The 23,027-nt window shown below is 23.2% G+C and overlaps 5 protein-coding genes across 5 annotated transcripts; 4 read left to right on the forward strand and 1 right to left on the reverse strand. All coding sequences in view use genetic code 6, as the record gives it.

Moving 5' to 3' along the window:
- Positions 1-374: 374 nt before the first annotated feature.
- On the forward strand, positions 375-2,396 carry TTHERM_00011460 (hypothetical protein; the record flags this gene model as incomplete). The annotated part of the gene is made up of 6 exons (XM_001008225.2): positions 375-679; positions 740-839; positions 914-1,014; positions 1,142-1,592; positions 1,818-1,898; positions 2,337-2,396. The coding sequence occupies 6 exons, from the start codon at positions 375-377 to the stop codon at positions 2,394-2,396; spliced, it is 1,098 nt and encodes a 365-aa protein (XP_001008225.2).
- A 666-nt stretch (positions 2,397-3,062) lies between these two features.
- TTHERM_00011470 (ABC transporter family protein) lies at positions 3,063-10,248 on the forward strand (the record flags this gene model as incomplete). The annotated part of the gene is made up of 14 exons (XM_001008226.2): positions 3,063-3,672; positions 4,437-4,864; positions 4,967-5,489; positions 5,544-5,846; positions 6,029-6,297; positions 6,355-6,725; positions 6,810-7,343; positions 7,408-7,986; positions 8,051-8,427; positions 8,500-8,562; positions 8,617-8,772; positions 8,826-8,909; positions 8,997-9,214; positions 9,280-10,248. 14 exons carry the CDS (start codon positions 3,063-3,065, stop codon positions 10,246-10,248), a joined length of 5,484 nt encoding a protein of 1,827 aa, XP_001008226.2.
- A 1,739-nt stretch (positions 10,249-11,987) lies between these two features.
- TTHERM_00011480 (ATPase, histidine kinase-, DNA gyrase B) lies at positions 11,988-17,367 on the forward strand (the record flags this gene model as incomplete). The annotated part of the gene is made up of 5 exons (XM_001008227.2): positions 11,988-12,604; positions 12,764-13,210; positions 13,373-15,821; positions 15,891-16,423; positions 16,701-17,367. The coding sequence occupies 5 exons, from the start codon at positions 11,988-11,990 to the stop codon at positions 17,365-17,367; spliced, it is 4,713 nt and encodes a 1,570-aa protein (XP_001008227.2).
- A 348-nt stretch (positions 17,368-17,715) lies between these two features.
- TTHERM_00011490 (hypothetical protein) lies at positions 17,716-19,670 on the forward strand (the record flags this gene model as incomplete). Its single annotated transcript, XM_001008228.3, has 9 exons — positions 17,716-17,768; positions 17,824-17,922; positions 17,982-18,093; positions 18,165-18,328; positions 18,391-18,600; positions 18,655-18,753; positions 18,808-18,909; positions 19,173-19,364; positions 19,451-19,670. The coding sequence occupies 9 exons, from the start codon at positions 17,716-17,718 to the stop codon at positions 19,668-19,670; spliced, it is 1,251 nt and encodes a 416-aa protein (XP_001008228.2).
- Positions 19,671-21,827: 2,157 nt separating this feature from the next.
- TTHERM_00011500 (LITAF-like zinc ribbon domain protein) lies at positions 21,828-22,412 on the reverse strand (the record flags this gene model as incomplete). Its single annotated transcript, XM_001008229.1, has 2 exons — positions 21,828-22,099; positions 22,295-22,412. 2 exons carry the CDS (start codon positions 22,410-22,412, stop codon positions 21,828-21,830), a joined length of 390 nt encoding a protein of 129 aa, XP_001008229.1.
- Positions 22,413-23,027: the final 615 nt, after the last annotated feature.

Below are 23,027 nucleotides of genomic sequence, written 5' to 3' on the forward strand. Positions count from 1 at the left end.
TTTTTTTTATTTGTTTTTTAAATATTTTTGTAATTCAATAGCAAAATTTAATATTTTGAATAAATAATTGAAAGAAATACCCAAATTATAATTTTATTATAGGAATTTATAAATATTATGAAATAAATGATTACTTATTTGTAAATAAATGTGGACTAATTTAAAAATTCAATTATTGGTTGTTATTTGTAGAAGGTTTGTGAGCCAAATAAAATATAATCGTTAATATTATTTATTTATCAACAGAAAGGTTAATTTATCAAAAAAATTTGTTTGTATATTTAATTAAATTTTGATTAGAAAAATCTTTTATTTTAGTTTCTTGTCTATTTTTTACTTGATCATAAAGTTCTTTTAAAGACTAAAATCACCCTATGTTAAACAAGTCATTGAGACTTAATGGGCTAGCAGCATAAAGTTAGTTTTAAAATACTTAGTAACTAGAAAAGTAAACTACATCCTCAGTTAATAATAACAGTGAACTTTAGGATGTGATGAGCTTTAGCATACCTTAGAATTAGAGACTTTAAACTCCGAATAGCAAAAGTATTCAAATTACATAACAAGTAAAGTATCCTAATAACAATGAAGTATTAAGAGAAAATAACAAAACACCAAGAAGATAAATGACCTTTGATTAAAAGAATGCTGTCCATAAGATTCTTTCTCCTTTTAAAAAGTACAATTGATTATTTTTTATCACTGATAAAAAAATTTATGCAATTTAATAATTAAATAGATATAGTGAACATAATTTTTAGCCTCTTGCATCAAGTAGGACTTAGAGATCAATAACATAAAATGGATAATTAAAAATTGATATTTCTCCTGTCAAAAAAGTACCATTTTATCTTAAATTTAATTTATTTTTAAGTGACTTACGACAAACAAAAATAAAAAATAAATAAAAAAGTCTGATATACTTTCTCGCAGCTAGTGTTTTATTAGTAAAATTGATTAAGAAACTTTTATGAACATAAATACTCCTGTGAAATCACATTAAAGGCTAAATATGTAAATAAATAAATAAATTTATTAATATAATTTACTTTTACTGTTAAAAAAATAATGTTAGCATATATTTATTGCTTTAATTATAATTTCATTGCCATTTAGTTATGATTTATGTTATTACAAATAGGACTCCATAGTAAAAGAAGCAAATGCAATAGAAATAGTATCAGGTTATGATTGATAATTTTACAAAGCACCAGAATGAATTGGACATGTATTAAAAATTAATAGATGAAAAAACTAGGGAGAAAATATTACTTTAAAAAGATGTTCATGAAATTAAAAAAGAAATATCTCTAGTAAAAGAAGATATATTTAAGCTATAGAAATCTAAGTAGAATTTTAAAGATGAAAATAATAAATTTAGAAAGAATTTAGAGAAGCTTAATTCAGAAAAGCTCACTATTCAGCATGAGGATAAAAATATAGCTTCAGATATCATTAATCTAGAAGAGTAAATTGATGATATCAAATTCAAGGCTAAAGAAATTTCTGATAAAATATTATTGGAGTCAGATGTTATAAAAGATTTAACCGAGAGAATCAAACAGTATAAAAAATCATATTAAACCTTATCAGTAATTTATTTAATTAATTAATCAATAAATAAATCAATTAATATTTCTTAATTTTTATTTATTTTTCTGTTTATTTTTCATAAAATAAATTTTTTTCAGTCTAAATTTTTGAACACTAAAATTATTCTTAATTATTTATTATGCAATTAACTCATGATTAATAATAAAATTGAGAGTTTTTTCATTTTATAAATTACTAATAACTTAATAAATAAAAAAATAAAGAAAGATAAAGATCACACTAGGAATGAGTTACTAAAATCATGTAAATAAATGTAAAGACTAGAGACAAAGTTAATTTAATATGTAATTTTAATTTATTATTTTAAATATAATATAAAATTTTTATGAAATCAGTTCATTAAATATTCTAAAAAAATATATTTGAAATGTGAATTAATTTCCATTAATTCAATAAATGAATGAATGAATCATACTTTTATTCTTTTTTCTAGAAAAATTAATTGATATTAAAACTAAAGATTAACTCTCAAAAATTACAATTAATTATAATTAATTATATGAAAGTTAGTCATTTTTTTATATACCCAGAAACTAATTTGGTATCAAATAAAACTCTTTTTGTTTGTTTCTTGAAAGAAAGTTTTCAGAATAAAAATATTTTATTTTTGTTTCAAATAGTTTTTAAGGAGATAGACAATTATTTATAGAAATTATTTTTCAAATTAATTCATTACGCTAATATGTTTTATTAAAATAATATAATTGTATTTAAAAAAATAGAGTAAAATGAGCAATAATTTAATGGCATGCTTTAATTTTAAGTAGCAAAACAAAAAGTGAGCTAAAATTTAAAATTTTAGAAATAAAGGCTATATTCGATTTTCTTATTTTTGAAATTGTAAAATAAGATCTTATTAGCACTTGTTTAAATGTAATTTATAAGAAGATCTGTTGAATTCTAAAAAATAATTCAAATACTAAATTTAAAAAAAGAATTTAAATAAAAATATTTATTGTTTTATAAGTAAATTAATTAAAATTTGTATGTATTAGTCTGCAATACTTAATGTAAATTCTGTATAAACCTATAAAAAATAATCTTGCTCAATAAATAGTTTTCTATAATAAATTATCTATCCATTACTGAATTTTTTGAAATAAACCAGTTTGAATTTAAATGACTGCTATCAATAATAATTGAAATAGACTAATTCGATTTCTGTCATAAATAACCAGAAAAAAATAGAATTTACATAATTTTGTTAGTGCAAAAATTTTTTTCAAAGTAATGGTTTTTAAACGTAAAAAAAGAAACATTTAGATCATTTATTTATTAGCTAAGATTACATTTCCCCAAAATTAATTAACTATATCAAATTTAATCGCTTGCAAAATAATAATTAATAAAAAAAAAAACTATATTTAACACTAAAAAGGAAGGACATATCGTTTTTTTTTTTAGCATTTTAAATTCGCATTTATCTAAGTTAAAAATATTTTGCAAAAATGGAAATACATTTGAAAGCTCTTTTAATAAAGAATTGGATACTTTGGAAAAGAAACAAATGCATGTCATGCATGGAAATATTCATTCCAATTGTTACAACATTATTTTTAGTTATATTTAGAAAGAGTGTAGCAATAGATACTGTTGAATAGCAAAATTTCCTTCCTGATTAGCGAACCTTATGGCCTGATGCGAGCTCTTTCATACAAGCATATTAAACAAATCCTAAAATAAAAATTATGAAAAGTTGCAGCACTTCTTCTCACGTTGCGCTTGCAGCTCCTTAAAACGTATATACATAAATAAGTAGTTATTTTCAAGCAATTTAATACTAAGTCAAGTAGTATTAAGACGAATCTCAAATATTATCCTATATCAAAAGTAGTAGCTATAACAATGATCTTTGCTTTGGCATATATATAAATGTATTTGATGCTTCTTCTCTAAGTTTCAAATATTCTCTTTACTTTAATAATTCTATATACAACGATAACCCTGATGTGCCTCAAGAAGATGGGTAAAATTAATCAACTACAACTGAAGAAATGTATTCATAGTATTTTAAGCCATGGTTCCAATCAGGGTTTCTGTAAATACAAAATTGGATAGGTAAAAATATCATTTAACTTTATATTAAAACCAAGCGAGAATAATCAACATATTTATTTATTTATGCTGCGTAGAAAATATAATTTTCCATTGACAAATAGATTGATAGATATATTAATTAATAAATAAATAAATTGATTCATAATTTAAAAAGACTTCTTCTTAATTTAATTGTAAATAAAAGACTTCCAAACCTTTTTTGCCTGAAATTATTAAGGCTAATTATTTTTAATTAAGATAAAATGCTAGCACTATTGTTATAGTAAATTTTAGAATTTAAGGGGATTAACTGATAGTTATATCATTCATTAAGCTCAAAGGTTTTTCCAATAATTAAATAAAAAAATAATTATTAAAACACAAATAGCAAAAAACAATTTATTGACCACTCTGGAATTTAAGAATTCAAGAAAAATTAAGATGTGAAAGCTGAATAAAATATGGAATTAAAAATTTAAACAAATTAAATTAATAAGCAATTAATTAAATGAAAGAAACATTCCCTAGAGGATTTTTTAACTGAATATTTTTTTAAATTACTTACTTATTTAAATAAAATAAATAAATCTAAAAATACAGAATTTGCTAACAAACTAACTAACTAACTAATTAAATTATTTGAATAATAACTAGCAATTCAATTAAATTACTTACTTACTTAATAGTTAAAGAGATTTTTTAAAAAAATATTTTAAATTTTGCTTTGAAACTAATTAAAAATATTTATTTTTTTTGAAATATCATAAATAAAATAATTAAAATAGACAGAGAAATTCTCAAAAGCGTTGCAGGATCAAGTTCGAACCCTACGTTTTAAATATAAATGGCTGGTTAGGAATCATTACCTTATAAGTCTGATTCATTTTAAGAAGTTATGCAAAATGCCTCAAATACATTCTTCGTCTTACCATATATTTACGTGTTTTTAAAAATGACTCAGAAACTGCTGACTGAGAAGGAAAAAAGAATTAGAGAAGGCATGAAAGTTATGGGAATGAAAGATTCATCTTTTTACAAAAGTTGGATTATTACTTACGGGCTCATCTACTTTATAACTTGCTTTTTCCAAACAATTTTTCTTTGCACTTCTGTTCTTAAAAATTCAAATTTTCTTCTTATTCTTATCTGGCTCTACTTATTTTGCATTTCTCTGATCTTTTAATCTATATTTATTACAACATTCTTTTCATCTGTAAGCTTCTTATTTTGAATACTTTATTTAGCATAAAATATTATTGAGTTTTTATCCTTAAAGTTATTAATGTTATATTTTAAATAATAAATAAATAAATAGGCTTAGATGGGAAATATATTTGGAATTATTTTTTATTTGATAATGTACATGATGATTAATTTTTTTAATTAAGATGGAGTTAGTTCTGCAGCAAAAACCTTTGCAAGCTTTTTTTCCTAAACTGGAATGAGCTTTGCATCAAATGTATTTATTAAAAAAGAAGTAGATGGAGTTGGTATTTAGTTTAGTAATATTTAAGATTCTTATAAAGGAATTTCAGTAGGTGTTGTATGGCTCATGTGCATCATCAATATTTTAGTCTTCGGTACTCTTGCATTTTACTTTGATTAGGTTTTTCCTAATGAATTTGGATAGAAGAAGCATCCTTTATTTTTTTTAGACTGTTGTTGGAATAGAAATCAAAAAAAAACCAAATACTTTAATAAAAGTAATTTAACTGCTGAAAATCATCCTAACTTCGAGCCTGTAGACGAATATCTAAGAGACTAAGAAAAAAAATCTTCTTGTCTCAGACTCAGAGCTCTGGAAAAAGTCTATCCAAACGGAAAATATGCTGTAAAAGGTATTAAAATAAATAATATTTCATTTTATAATATTTATTTTTTAAATTCACTAGGCGTTACTTTAACCATGTATAGCGGATAAATTTTTGTTTTATTGGGTCACAACGGTGCTGGTAAAACTTCAACAATTGCTATGCTAACTGGTATGCAAGAAATTACGAGTGGATCTGCTTCAGTTTTTGGTAGAGACGTTGAAGACTAGATGAAAGAAATAAGAAAATTTATGGGATTCTGTCCACAATATGATATCCTCTTTGATTAATTGACAGTTAAAGAACATTTAAATTTATTTGCAATTTTCAAAGGTATGAAAGATAAACACGAAATTAGCAAAGCTGTAGACCAAGCAATTTATGGTAAAATCTAATTCATATTTAATAGATTTTATTCTTAGCTATTTATTTATTTATAAAGTTTTCATTGTTTAAATATCATAAAAGCTTTCTTTCTTTTTAGTTTACTTCTTTTTATAGAAATTTATTTGTTAAAGTTTATTAAATTATTTTAGAACATTTTTTTGTTTAAAAAATAATTTTAGATGTTGATTTAATGGAGAAGTGTGATGAATACAGTATGAATTTAAGTGGAGGTCAAAAAAGAAGACTCTCAGTAGCAATGGCTTTTATAGGTGAATCTAGGCTTATATTTTTAGATGAACCTACAAGCGGAATGGATACAAGTGCTAGAAGACACATCTGGGAAATGCTAAAAAAATATAAAACAAACAAAATCGTAATTTTAACAACTCATTTCATGGACGAGGCAGATTTCTTAGGAGATAGAATTGCCATTATGAACGATGGAAAAGTAAATTAAAATATATTTTTTAGTATAATTTTTATAAATTTTATTTATTTTTTACAGATTTAGTGCTGTGGAAGTAGCATTTTCTTGAAAAATAAATTTGGTGTAGGCTACAATCTTGTGATTTCGAAATAGCAAACTTTCGGATCTAACAATAATATTTTGGAAATGGTTTTCAAGTATGTACCAGAGTATAAATTAATTTCTAACGTTTCAGCTGAAATTTAGATGCAATTACCACTTAGCTATTTGCCACAATTTGAGTAGCTTTTTGATGAAATAGATCAAAGAAAAGCAGAGCTAGGAATATAGACTTATGCAATCAGCATAACAACTCTCGAAGAAGTTTTCTTAAAGGTTACTCACAAATTTGATTTCTCCAAAAATGCAAAGGAAGATTAGGAAGATAAAAAAGATTAATTTTCAATCAGGTAATTTAAGAATAAAATAAATAAATAAATAAATTTTCACATTAAAATAAATTTTGATTTGAAATACTTTTTTTTGTTATAAAGTCAGCAGAAAGTTAGAGATGAATTCACCCTTTCTTTTATGCAGCTAAAAGTCATGCTGAAGAAGAGACTTCTTTATTTTAAAAGAGATAAGAAAAGCTGCATCTGTGAAATATGTCTTCCAATTTTTATCATTTTAATAGGATTGCTTCTTTGTCAAATTAAATTTATCACTGAATCAAGCCCAATAATTGTTTCTGATCCTTCATCTTCTACTCTTTAAAATCCTGAAGTTATTTATACAGGCTCATCTTCGGCAGATGTATAAAACTCTGTGCAAAAAATATTGCCATTTATACCTACTGCTTTTACAGTAACTTCATCAAATCAGAACACAACAACTGATCTTTACAATTTAATTTTTAAAAACTATTACAACCAATACATAGGATCTGTATTTTATAATATGTTTAATAGTGTTTCAAATGTTTACAATTACACCTGCTTAATAAATACAAATAATAAATTTGGTCCACCTCTCTTCTTGAATACAATTAATCAAGCAATCATTAGTCAAGTTGCAAAAAAAAATGTTTAGTAATTAATAAAAATCTTTTTAATCACTTTTTTGATTTACAAATTTAATTAATTATATTTAAAGAATTGAAGTAACGATGAGGCCATTTCCATTTACGTAATCAGAGTACTAAAAAGCGCTGCAAGTAGGAGGTTTTATAGCCAGTTTTATTTTTAGTCTAGGACTTTCTTTTATCCCTTCAAGTATAGTTCAATATATTGTGAGAGAAAAAGAGTTAAAAATAAAACATCAGCAGCTGATCAGTGGATTAACCATTACTATCTATTGGTTTTCCAATATTTTAGTAGATTTTATCAAACATATCATTCCTTCTATATTTTCAATCATGCTAATCCTTGCATTTCAAGTGTAATCTCTAACTTAGAATCAAGGAGGTGCTGCGATGTCAATTCTGATCATACTTTACGGATGGGCAGTTATTCCTTTTACTTATTACCTTAGCTTCTAATTTGAGAACACAGACAGTTCTCAAGTTTAAACCTTCTTTTTTAGCTTTTCTTCTGGTAGTCTGCTTCCGATGATAGCTTTGATCCTCTAAATTATATCATCTACAAGAAACGCTGGTAAGTTGATATCTTTGATATTGAGAGTAATATTCCCTACCTTTTGCTTTGGTGAAGCTGTTACTAAAATAGGAAGCACGTACATACATTTATTTTATTATTATTAAATATAATTACAACAATAAATAATTTATTTTAAATAGTTCTGCTGTTGCGCTAATTAACGATATGTCACCCAATGATTTGACTGCCTTTAGCGTCGAAGTAGCTGGCTTGAACATTATAATTTTATTTATTCAAGGAATTGTCTTTTTTTGTCTTATTTTTGTGAAAGAGCGTTTCTAAAATGGGTTATTTGGTAACTGTTTCTCAAAGGAGAATTAATATCCTTATGAGTTAACAAGATACGATGAAGATGTAACTTATGAGATGAAAAAAGTTGAAAGAACTAACCCTAGATCATATAATGTTTGCGTTAGAAACATCAGGAAAGTTTTTGTGCCTTCAGAAGACAGAGTAAAAGTTGCAGTAGACAGAATTTCTTTTGGAGTAGAGAATGGTGAATGCTTTACACTTCTAGGTAAATGTTTTTTTACACTTAATATTTTATGTTTTACTATGGTAAAATTAATAATTAAAATTAATTAAAAAGGTGTAAACGGTGCAGGAAAAACCACAACTTTCAAAATGTTGGGAGGCGAAATCAAGCCATCAGGTAATTTTTAAATAAAAGCATTTGTTCATTTAAAAAAATTTAACTTTTTAATAGATGGTGAAATATACATAATGGGAGTTAATTAAAATGAAAGTCTAAATAAAACAAGATAGTTTATTGGATATTGCCCTCAGTTTGATGCTCTTCTACCTTTATTAACTGCAAGAGAGCATTTAGAAATATATTCATCAATAAAAGGAATCCCTAATGGTAAATTAATTTATAGGTTAATTTAAAGTATAATATCATTTTTAAAACCAAAGATCTATAAGATAGACTAATATCATAAAAAATCTCTGAATTAGACTTAGGCTATTTTTCTGAAATTTAGGCAGGAACGTATTCAGGTAAAAAACAAACTAATACAACATTTATCTTTTTGTTTAAATTAATTTAGAAAAAAAAAAAATAAACATTATGTTTTTAATAAATAGGTGGAAATAAGAGAAAATTGAGTACAGCAATAGCAATGATTGGAAATCCTCCAATCATTCTATTAGATGAACCCTCAACAGGTATGGATCCAGCAGCAAGAAGATTTATGTGGAGTGTTATTTCTAATGCAAGCACAAAAAGAAAGAAAACTTCTGTCATTTTGACAACTCATTCTATGGAAGAAGCAGAAGCCTTAAGTTCTCGTATGGCTATTTAGGTAAAACAAATAACAAAAATTAAAAAATTAATTTTTTATATTCATTCATTTATTTATTTATTTAGGTTGATGGAGAATTAAAATGCATAGGAACAGTTCCTCATATAAAATATAAATTTGGTATTGGTTACGAAGTTGAAATAAAATTTTAATAAATTGGATTCAAGCAAGTAAAGTCTATAATGAACAAATTCAAGATAAAACCTGGAAAGAAGGTCAATGAAAAGAACTTAGATCATTATTTAGAAAAATTAGAATCTTAGTATCTTGTGAAGAGAATATCTAGCAAAGGAAGTGGCAGTAGCCTTTATTAATAATTAATGTCCAGTAAAGGACTGTACATAGAATCTCTAGTCGAATTTAAGTTAGTGGAAGATTTAGGAGACAAAGTTATACAATACTTTTAGCAAAATGATTTTGAAAAAGTAGATGTGATTGAACACTTTTAATCATTTTATCGTCTCAGAATACAAGCTCACTCATCGATTGGAAAAATTTTTGGTATTTTTGAAAAGAATAAGAAAGAATTTTGTATAAGCCAATATTCTATTAAGCAAGCTTCGATAGAATAGATATTTAACGCTTTTGCAGAAGGAAGAATTAAAATTAATCCTGAATATAAAAAGAATTCTCAACCATAGAATAAGCAAAATGAAAATTAATAAGCCTAATAAAAGTTGTAATAAGAACAATAGCTGAAATAATCCTCATTACCTTAAATATAAACGGATTTGTAGCAACAAACCCAAATGTAATAACAAAGTATTAATTTACCTGCAATCTAAGAAGCTGAACTTAAAATTAATCCAGATAACTCCCTTGTGATCAAGAGTTCTCATGTAATGATTGAAGTACAAAACCTTTAATAAAAAGATTAAAAATAACCGAGCAATAACAAACAACTTAAAACTCTTCCTAACCAATCTAATAAAAACAAAGGAAGCTAAAAGAGGTAAGCTTCTGATAAAAGATCAACAAGCTCTGGTTCAACAATGGGAAATTTTTCATAAAAAGGGAACAAAATTAGACTTTGAATTTAAAAAATAATCAAAGTTATAATTATTTATCATCATTTTTATTATCAATGCAAGTATTTATCACTTTTTCTGTATATTATTCTCATTAAAAAGCTACATTTTATTATCAAAGTTATGAATTTTAAAAGTCTTTATCTCTAAAAAAATATTAATTTTATCAACATAATTAACACATAAAAAAAAATAGACAGGCATTCATTCACTCTTTTGATTTAATTATTTCATGCTAATTCTTTATAAAATATTTATAGAACTTTAAATATTCTAAATTTTAATGGTAAATCTTTCTTATTGATTAAAATAAGGAAAGAAAATAGTATCTTAAATAGATATTAATAAATAAACTCATATTATTTAGAATAAATGTATAACCAATTATAAGCATAATGACAAAAAGCTTAGGATACTATAACGATTTAAGAAAAGATATATCCATTAATTATTATAAAAAAATTAACAAAAAAAACCATTATTTTTTAAAGATTTAGGAATTTGTAATATAAAAATATATATTGTTTGTTGCTTAATAATTTTATCTTTCTTAAAATAAAAAATTATGTAAACAAAACCTTCATACTTTTGAAAGGAAACATGATTGTTTTATAAATAAATATATTTAAAGTATTGAAATCTAAAAATTCCAAAATATAAAGAAAATAAAGTTAGGTTATTTTTTACTAAAAAATAAATTAATAAATAAAGTTAGAAATTGGTAAATAAATAAATAGATAGAATAAGTTTTTATTTTGTATTAGATTATTATGGCTTTTAGTAAAATGAATGAAAATGATTATTTTAATTTAAGAATTATTATGAATAGAAAGAAAGATGCGATAGTTAGTTACATAGATAAATAGAAGCTGTAGAGTTGTTTAATTTTTTTTCTTTTGCTTTTGGGCTTTTACTAACTTATTTAGTCAAAATAACTAATTGCTATTCAAATACATAGTATCTCTTGATAAATAAAAATTCTCAAATAGTTTTAATAAAAAAGGTAATAAATAATAAGCTAATTAATTAATTCGAAGGCAATTCTTAATCTTATTGAGTAGAAATTAAGAAAAAGATAAGAGTGAAGAATATTGATTATACATACATTCATACACACAGACACAGACATTGAATTCTATAAAATGAAAATAACTAAAGAATAAATAAAATCTAAAAAATATATTGTTATTATTTTCTATTTCAATTTCATAATCATTATGAATTTATTGGTTTAATTTCCATATACTATTTCCACTTAATAATCATCATCATCATCATCATCATCATCATCATCATCTTCACAATCATCTAAAACTGGATCAAATAATAATGTGTAATCATAGACATGTGTTAAAAATTCAACTGATTCTTAGTCTTAAACATGCGGTGGAATCTGCTTTGGAGGATACATAGCCGCTTTATTAATTATTAATTCAATTTTCATTTTGAAACGCAAACAACACAATGAAAAGCTGTTTTTTTGGATCAAGTAGAGTTTACTGGCTTTCTCACTTCTACTTATGATAATTGTTATAAATTTAAATCCACAATATCTAGTGCCAATTGACTATACATGCTAATACATACAAGAAGAACATACTTGCTATTTTAAACAGTCGTTGTTTTTTAGTTTCTAGTATTAATTAAGCTTACTTTCACTTTATGCTCTGATAACATAGCTAGAAATAATTTCATTTCAGATTATTTTGCTTCTAATCAATTAAATCTACTTTTTATACATCCGTATGGAAATTTATAACTTAAACTATAGCAACCAGATAATCTTTTTCGGAGTTAATTTATCAAGTGTTTGTTTTTTCGTAATACAAAAAAAATTGCAAAAAATTGAATAAATTAAATCCTAAATAGATCATCTTAGAATATAATTAGCAAAGGGTTAGTAAAGTAAAAGGAATATCAAATAATTCTTCTCTTGCCCTTAATTAGAATTTGTAGGCGAGTAAAGAAGAAGCAAAGCAGTGAACTTAAGTTTTTCTAACCACGATTAAGATACAGGCTACTTTAATCATTTAAGGAATCAAGATGCATCATACATTTCATAAGGATTTTTAGGAAAAGAGACTTTAATATATTTAACGAGTAGGCCAACATCATCAAACAAGCAAATTATGGGTAAAGATTAAATATCTGATTCTATATAAGAATTAACTGAGAAGCATCTGAGCGATAAATAAAAACAAATTAATTAAGCAGATATAATTTCATTTTCAGACAATCAAACCAATAACAACTCTTTTTAAAAAAACAAAATGGCATCACTTTTTTAACAAAAGAAAAGGTAAGAAGAAGATAGCAAAAATTAATTGGGAAGTAATGAAAATTAAACAGGGATTTATGAAAAGTAATTTAATAATAATAAAAACTATATAAAGTAGCCAAAAGAAGAATAGATAAAAAACATCTATAATTTGAATATTTAGGATAGCATTGATTCAAAGTGGCTATAAAAATAATAAAATAGATTTTTAAAGCATGTTGATTCTATTTATGATTACAATAGCCCTTTGAATAATTAAAGAAAATTAATGCAAAGTAGTTATTAAGCTGAGTAAAATGAAGATAATTTTTATGATAAAAGGATATCAATAAATTATCATTTGAACAATAATAAAATTAATGCATAAAAAAAATAAAATTTAGCTTCATAATAAAATGATCTGATGAACTCTTAAGAAATCCTTAAACGTAGATTTCCAAGCATCTTTTATAAAAAATGTAAATCGATGGATAATTAGATCTAAAAATAGAATAAGCTTAATGACCTTTATAAGATCGAATAGGTTAACGAAGAATAATCCTACACTGAAATTAACAGCTAAACAAAAGAAAATTTAAAAACCAACATCTATAAATCAATTAAAGAGAGCGAATATGCTTCAAACCTAAATCTAAATCTTAAAAACATTCCAAATCTCTATCAAGTCTTTTTTAATTTTTTTCCAGAGGGGTAATTTATTTAATTATTTATTAATTCTTTATTCATTATTATTAAAAAAAAAACTATCACTTTTATTAAAATAAAGATAAATAATATTTTCCCTCCTTCCTTTTAGATATTTATTTTTAAATGAAAATTTAACTTATAATTAATCAATAATTTACAAACTAGAATAATTTTTATGGACTCTGAAATGAACATAGTTTATAACAACAAATCAAGTCTTTTGCTATTAGATTGCACAGATAACGCTTAGCTGAAAGAAACTATATCTAATTTACCAAATCTCAAATCTGAAATAAATTAGACTTATTTTGGATCTGCAGAAAACACACACTAAGAAACAACTAAAAATAAAGCAAGTTTTGAATCTTTTAAAAATCTAACGTTAGCAAGTGCCCTGCAGATGCACGAATAAAATAATTTTAATAATTAATACTCAATGAATTACTAAAGTACAAATGCTTTAGACCGAAGTAACTTTTCTCACTAGATACCGACTATCAACACTGAAGAATCCACAAAAAAAAATTATAAAAAAACTTCTAATATGCATAACCTATAAATAAACCACTAAAAGATAGTTTAATTCAATGAAAATAGCTCATATTAAAGCAATAAGATAGACAAAAGTAGCAATCAGCAATATTTACTTTATGAAATTCAAAAAAACCTTTTAAAAACTTAGTAATTCATAAATTAAAACCACTTTGATAATATAGAAACAAATATGATTTTGAATGAAACAATAATTGTTCGTTCCAAGCTCAAGAAAGTAAATACAAGCACTCCTAGATCTACTACCTAGAATCAAAGCAATTCTTTTGGTTTAATTTAGCACCAAGCAAATTTAAACTAGAATAACTCTATAGCTTCTATAAAAAACCAAAGTTTAAATAATAATAACAATAGTAATAATACTAATAATATCAATAATATGAATCTTAAAAATCCTAACAATTTATACCCAGTTAATAACAGCTCTCCTGTTATAACGACAAGCAATCACTATCATATTTAGAAAGAGAGGACAAACAGCATCCAAATTGGACCTATTTAGAGTAGTATATACACTAGTACTTTTAGTAATATGCCTAGTAATAATAATAATAACTTAAATCCTACAAGCCCCATATCTTTTTAAATAAATTCTAATCAACAATATTAATCATAAAATAATCACCAAATAAGCAACAATCTGACGAATAGCTACAACATTATTTAGAATAATATGAATCAAAATTAATAAACCAATTTGACTTAGCAATCATTGGCTTCTCCTCATAAGCTTTAGAATCAGGCTGGCAAATAAAATTGTAATTAAAATTAACATTCTGTTGTTGGTTATTATAATATTTATAACCCAAGTTTTATGAACTTTTAGATTTCTTAATAATGTATTGATAAAGGTAACAACTCAGCTAATTAAGAAACTAATCTTTCTTCTGAGCAGAGAGATTTTGACATAAGTCTTTTCCCATCCATCATAGAAGGGAAAGCAATGATATTATTAATGGTGAGAGATGTGACTCATAGAAAATATATATAACATCTGAAATTAGCTAATCTTCAAAAGCAATAAATAGTCTCCTACCTTTCACACGAATTGAGAAATCCACTAAACTGTATTATAAATATTCTAGACACAATTGATTATGATATTTAAGCTTTAAAAAAAGTGTAGCAGAAATAAGTAGATATAGTTGAAATTTAAAACAACATCGCAACAGCTTTGCAAAACTCAAAATATATACTTAATTTATCAAATGATTACCTTGATATGGCTAGGATTAAAGCTGATTAATTTAAACTTAACATTTAACCTTTCAATCTTTTGAATTTGTTAAACGATTGTATTAAGATGTTTAACATTCAAGCATACAAACTAAATACAGAAATCATATTAAGAAATAGATTTATTCAAAACTCTTTCTACATTGATTAGAGCAATCAATTTAAAAATATCATTTACAGCGATCAAGAGCGTATCAAATAAGTAATTATTAACTTGATATCCAACGCATTAAAATTCACGCACAATGGACGAATTTTCATATAATCAGAATATAATTCTTTAAATTCCATTCAAGTTTCGATAAAAGACACAGGAATTGGAATAGAAAAAAGTAAACTTAAACAACTGTTTAAGGCATTTGGCAAAATAGATGACGAAGAAACATAAAATTATAATCAGTAAGGAGTTGGATTAGGACTCTTAATTTCGAACATGCTAAGCATATAATTAGCTAAACCTCCAACAAATGAAAATATGAGTTCTCAAATAAACCAAAATATCAATTCTAATAGCATCATGAATATAAATCAAAGTAATTAAAGTATTCAGTAGAATAATAAGTAGGATAAAGGATTGAAGGTTGAAAGCGAAAAGGGAATAGGCTCAACTTTCACTCTCACAATCACTGATCATAATCCTTCCTTTAGGCACAATAAAATAAAAGTAATATAATAGATTGCTGAAACACAAGAATCATCTGCACTACTTTCTCAGTCATTATATGAAGGCCATTTACCCAAAAAATAAAAATTAGAAGCCGATTAAAACAATGTAAAAAAATTAAAATCAAATTTCCCAAATCTCTCTTGCAGTGTTAACAAAAATGTAAAGAAAATTTATAGTTTCCATAGCGAATCTAGCTTATAAAGTTCAAAATAAAAAATAAAAAAAAAGCTTTTTAAAGAAGGCAATAGATCTGCAGATAAGATAAAATCACATAAATTATTAGATACAAAAGGTGAATTCAATAGGGCTCATACATCAGGTTCTTAAGAATACAAGAGTTACTGCTCAATGACATACATTTCTTTAACTGAATTGCAAGAAAATCCTAATTAAAATAAGCAAAAAGTAAAGTAAAATAATAGCTTTTCAATTTAAATATAGCATCCATTAAATCAAGATAATAAAAATAAGCTAGAAAAATCAAATTAATAGATGTTTAATCCAATAGCCTCTATTCTAAACAAAGAAATTACAAGTTCTTTACAAATTTATCATAATACAACATTGACTAAATAAAATTCTCTAGCAAACACCGTTAAGAAGGGTCCAGAAATAAAAAATAAATTTATAGAAGCAAGCATAAACGATATGGTAAATTCTAAATATAACTAAGATTCCAACTCTATAGCAAGTAGAAATTATAAACTCTAAAGGGAATTGCCTTCTCCAATTTCTCCTTTAAAAAATAATTACCAAACAATGTAATTAATTTATTTATTTCTTTTTTTGAATTACTGTGATTCCTCTTATATTTTTTTTCTTCCACCCAACAACCCTACACTAAATTATACCTGCCTTAAAAAAATAAAATGATGGCTTTTTTAGTGAGTATTTAAGTGGGTGAGAAAATAGATAGATTTACAGTAATTAATAAAAAATAAATCATTCTTTTTGCATATTTATTTTTTACAATTTATTTTCTACTCAAAATATTAAATTTTTGAAAGTAATTTATTTATTTATTTATTAATAAAACAGGATAACTTCTTAATATGGGAAACAAGTTTTCACTTTTTAAGCTGAGCAAATCTAGCAGCGAAATGAGTAAATTCTTATTGTAGATGATAATGTGTTTTGTTGTGAGGCTTTAAAAAATATAATTGAGAAAAGGTTTGGAATTAGCTGCATGATTTGTTATTCAGCTACAAAAGCAATAGAAATAGTAAAGTAAAGATTTACGAGTTGTTAATAACCTAAAAAACAAATGTAACCAGAACAATATCTTTTCGACTCTATAAAAATGCCAGATTAATAACAACAAAAATCAATGAGTAAATTGCAAGAAAATATTTATAAAGAATATCAACAATAAAATTAGTTAAACATGGATGAAGACGACTAACAAAATGTTTAAATTAGTCAAAATAGATTTTTTAAATTCATTTTCTTAGATATAAATATGCCTGATGTTAGTGGATTTGAAGGATTGTATCAGATAAAAAGTTTTTTGAATTAAGTTTATCCTAATTTCTCAAATATGTGTCAAATTATAGGATGTTCAGGAATCGATGAAAATTTTTTAATTGATTAAAACTACACAAACAATAATCCCTTAGCGTAATTCGATTACTTCCTTATAAAACCTGTCTTAAAAGAAAAGCTTATAGAATTCTTTGCAGCCTATAAAATAGACATTATTAGTTGAATTTTTAATAATCTATCTAAATACAAAACAAACAATTTAAAGTTTAAAATTTTCATAGAAATAGTAAGTATTTAATAAATAAGTTTAAATTAATATTTTCATATTTGTTTATTTATGATAACTCATTTTCATTTTATATTCTTTGTTTACAAATTTCTACTAATCAAAACAAAATAAATAAAAAATTAAATTATTTTAAATTATCCAACTAAGATAAATAGAATATAGAAAAGTTCATATTAGGATTTTATTAGATTCTTAAAATTAAATATCTAAAAATTTACAAATATTTGATTTAATTAATTTTTTATCAAAAGTAGAAAAAAAACAATAAATAAATAAATAAAAATGAGCAACATAAATCTAGATTAGATTTAAGAATATATATTTGACGTAGAAAAGTAAATAAATAAATAAACACATTTGAATCCGTTTAAACTACTTTCAAATTTACAGGATTTCGAATAAGATATTTATTGTGCCTCTTAAAAACTTCATTTATGATGTTTGCAAATATTCTTAAGTTGAAAAGAATGTCTAAATAATGTTAAATGGGTAAGATATTTATTTATTTTTTATTCTATAAAAAGGTGATTTAATTGAAATTTAAATAGTTGCGTTAACAGACTCTCAGAAAGTCATTTAGAATCTATAGGAGAAGCTATAGCTGAGTTATAAAAAGTCTACTTATTGAAGATTTCTTTTGGATCTATTGAAGTATTTGATGTAATTAATAAATTAATAAATAATTTAAATTCATGTAGACTTATTACAAATTTATTCTTTTGAAAACAAAGATGTTTTTAGAGGGGTAGTATAAGTAAGGTCAAGTAAAATTAAAAGAATTGCAGATTAATACTAAAATAAGCGATAGATCTTTCTTTTTATTTTGCAAACATTTAAAGACTTTCTTTTAAAGAAACAAAACTACCTTAAGATCTTTTTGTCTTGATATTCCAAAGTAAATAACAATCTATTTTCGATGTCAGTTTAATTAAATGTTATTTATCATTTAAATCTAAGTCTTTGTAATGTTACATGTCAAAGTGTTGTTGACTTAGCTAGTTGCCTATCTCAGCTTTCAACATGTCCAAATCTAGAAGAACTATAGCTTGGTTTATCTCACTGGAACGTTTAACAATAGTTTGATTAAAGCTTTATAAGTATCTGTAAAAGCTTATCAACAATTATTAATTCAACTAGAATAAAAAAACTTACTTTAAACTTTGCAGGGTAAAATTACTTTGAAATTAATTATCTTTAATTAAAATAATTTATATCAAAAAGATGGAATATTAGTGATCTTTCTATATAAGCATTATCTCATGCTCTTTCTGCTTTTAAAGATATATAAACCCTTAAAGAGCTTAGCTTAAATTTTACTCTGTAAAATATTCTTTTTCTTTGTAATTTAAAAAAATGTAATATTAATCTTAATAGAGTTTTTAGATGCTAATAGCAAGCAGTTGACTCCCTTACCGAAGCATTCAATAACATATTTCCCTATAACAAGCTCAATAAATTCTATCTGTGTTTGAACAGGTAATTTATTTTTCTTGTTTAAATAATAATATTTATTTATGGATTTATTTGTAATTAAAAATTTTTTTTTCTTTCAATCTACTTTTGACTTAACTCAAAAAAAGAAAGACAGAATAATTTTATTTAAATTATTAAATTCAAATTTATTGCAAAATTTAACCAACTAAAAATTAAATTTATTACTTAATTAATTAATTGCTTTAGATAATAAATTAATTATTTTTATATGTGTTTTTAATATATATAATATGGATAATAAAAAGTTGGGAGTTTCAAAAACTTGAGGGTCTTTCTAGGGCTTTTCTAAATTTAAGAGATCTTAATAAATTGAGTCTACATTTGAACTCTAAGACTTACTCAATAAATTAATCAGAAGATAGCAAAATATTTATGAAAAATATTCTTCAACTGGTTTCATAGAATTTATATTTTAAACTAAATTTGAACTTTCCAAAGTAATTAATTAATTAATTAATTATATTGAAGTATAAGCAAAAAGTATAATAAATTAATATTTTATTTTAAATAATTAACATATCAGATGTGACTAAATTAATCAATAAGTATTGAAAGAAATAGAAAAAATTATTAAGTATAGAAATTCTTAAATAGAAATTTCACTCAATTAATTTCATGCTTTAAAATCTAATACTTATGATTGCTACAGAAAAGAGATAATGTGGGATACAATAAAATTGCTCAATAAAAATTCAGATTTATATTAATAAGATCTAAATAATATTCATTTCCATTTTAATTGAATTTATTTATTTACTATTTATATATTTAGAAATATTTGTTTATATCAATTTATGAATTTTATTTATTTTATATAATGTATGTATGTAAAATATATAAACAGATACCAAATTTTAAGACATATCAACTAAATGTTTTATGGCACTTTTTTTTGGGCAAAAAAGATACTTAGGGAATGCCTTAATTAATGAGCATTTACAGTATATATATATATAATAATATATTAAATAAATGTTAAATATGTTTCATAAATATAAATATTCCCCTCATTAATAACTAAAATCACTGTAGTAAAACTGAAAAATCTACTAAATAATAATTATTTTATTAAAGTTTAAGTGCTCTAATTACTAGAATATTTTCAACATATGTCTCTAACTAATTCCTACTATATTTTTAAGAATAGGTTTTAAATAGAAATATTAAGATTTAATAATTAAAAATTTAATTAATTAACTTTGTGTGATATCTTTTCCTAAAAGCAATTTTATAAATTTATATTTGATAGTTATTATAATTTATTTGTTCTTTTTAACCAAATTAATTTGAAATAAATGGAAACTAACTAACTTTTTAATATATTAATAATAAATTTATTTTATTTAACATTTTTGAGAAATAAAAAAAATAAATGATATAATAGGAAAAATATGTTGATAATTTAGAAAAAGTAAAAATTTTTTTTTTTATCAATATTGTTTAAATTTTTTATTATTAATAAAAAAAGTTTTTAAACTCTTTGCTTTAATCTCATTAGGCTCTTTATATTGATCTGAGGTATAATAATTTTATTAATATTTTTATTAATTATTGTTTTTTTTATAATTTTCAATTTATTGATATTATTTTTCTAATAGAAATTACATCTATATTATTCATTTTTGTATCTACAAATATCTTTTAATTATTTTAACTTAATTTTGACTTTTAATTTTTATTTTGATTATTAACTAACTAACTAACTAACTATTCTCTTTTTATTATTTGATATTTTTCTTCTAACTAGTGATTTATTATTTATTTTTCCTTCAATATTTAAAAAGTTAATATAAAATTTGTGATTAAGATAAATTATTAGGCTTATGTTCTACTTTAGCAAATTGCACTAATCTATCAGATTTGAAAATTGTTCTTATGTAAAAACAGTTTATTTTTTTGGATTTTGATATTTTTTAATATAGAAATGAATTTAAAACAAAATAATTATTTTAATTTATTTATTTATTAGCTGTTTATTTGATTAATTTTTCTTTTTTTATCCTGTTTTTGTTCTTCTCTTTCTTAATTTTTTAGTTAGTTTAGCTCATTTTTTATTTTCAACTTTTACTTTTATTAGTAATTAATTCATTCCTAAGATTATTTCATATTTTTCTTGATTTTTTCCTTCTAACTAGAGTAAAATGCCTTTTTAATTTTTGATAGGCTATAATAAGTAATATTTAATGATAAAAATTCAAACAACTGTTTAGTATAAAAAAAGAAAATTAAATTTTGAAAATCTTAGTTAGTTTTTAAATTTTTTTTATCTGTTTATTTAATTTATTTTTTTCATTTTCAATTTTGCCTATTTATTAATTAATTAATTTCTTATAATTTCATATTTTTCTTCATTTTTTCCTTCTAACTAATTAATTATATATTTTTTCTTCAATATTAAAAAAGTAACAATTAAATTGATGTTGTTGATGCATCAAGCTTTGGTTCTGCTTTAGCAAATTGTTAACTTTTTATTTTATTTATTTTTAATCCTTTTAGTCTTCTTTATTTATTTGCTAATTTAACTCATTTATTCATGTTAAACTTTTGCTTTATTATTAATTATTTCTTATTATTTTATATTTTTTCTTCATTATTTGTTTCTAAATGCACGAATTATAAAATTTAAATTTATGGAAGTGCTTTTGTTTAGAACTGACAGTATATTGTATTTCTAACAAATATTTAATTAAGAATAATTAATTATAGGATATAAATTACTTTAACTTTAAATGATTATTTACACATCAAATAAATTATAAAAAGCATAAAAAGAAAAATTTATTTAAATTTTTGATTTTTGTTTAAAATTTGGAATAATATAATAATAGATATTAGTTAATTAAATTTAATTAACTATTACTTATTCTAGATTTATTTATTTTGAATTTTCTTCTTATTTTTCAGAAAACTTTGTATCTAAAAACACCAAGTTAAGTTTAGCAATTAGGGCAAGTATGAATTTTATCTTTGCAGTTATTAATAAAAAAAGGAATGCAGCCGCAACCAGTCAAAACACAAAAGATGGAGCACATTGTCCATGTTCCATACCCTGCTTTACTTGTAACTTTAGTTGTTGAAGTTTTTTTGCAGTGATGGCAGGTTGTTTAAAAAGGATAAGGAGTCTTATCAGCCATATCTTATTAAACTTATGGATTTTACTAGAGTGAAATGCCTATTTAATTTACAAAAAGTGAAATGTAATATATCTTAATAACATTATAAATAAAGCTAAATAAGCTTAAAACAGCTTTATATTTGAGTTTTTAGAATGCTTTAAATTCGCAAAATGTAAAATTTGAAATAATTTTATAAAATGCAAAAACACGGTTATAAAACTCGCTTTTTGTAAATTTGTATGGCAATTTACTCTATATCTACAATGGTTGATTTTACATAGGAGGATAAGTAACTGGAGGTAAAGCATTTTGATTATGAGGATCATTATTCTAGGCTTGGGGATTACCGTTCTAAACTTGAGGATACATTTTTAAATTTAATGGTTTATTATTTTACTGTTTTTAATTATTTTTATTGTTTTATTTTTTAAATGTTTACTATTTTAAACAAGATTAATGCTAGAACACTTTTTAAAGAATATAATTTAGTATATTCTTAGTAAAAATTTTTCTTTAAAATAGCCAAATATCCTTTTTAGTAATTGAATTAATTTATAGAACTAATTTTAAATTTCAAGATAGATTTACCATAATTATCAGATTTAATATTAGAATAGATAAAAACTTTAACAAAAGAAAGTCTGAATAATCTACATTCAAATTAATAAAAATTTAAATTTACAATAGATGCTTACTGAATAGATAAATTATAGCTTGAATGTAATCATCTCTGAATTTAGTGAAAATTTTTCAAATAGTTAATGATTGTTTAAATTAAAGACAGTATTAAATTATGAGAAATAAAATTGAATACCTTTTGTTGTAAAATATTGTAATCATAATATTAACTTTAAAAATAAATTTCAATGCTTTTTGATTGTAACGATATTCTTAAATCCAGCTCATTTTTTACAAGCCCGCCTAGCCATTTAATTCTTTAAGCATTCATAGCTGGGCTTGTAAAAAATGTATGGGATTTAAGTA

This window comes from Tetrahymena thermophila (genome assembly GCF_000189635.1).
Source record: "Tetrahymena thermophila SB210 genomic scaffold scf_8254803, whole genome shotgun sequence".
Lineage (NCBI taxonomy): Eukaryota > Ciliophora > Oligohymenophorea > Hymenostomatida > Tetrahymenidae > Tetrahymena > Tetrahymena thermophila.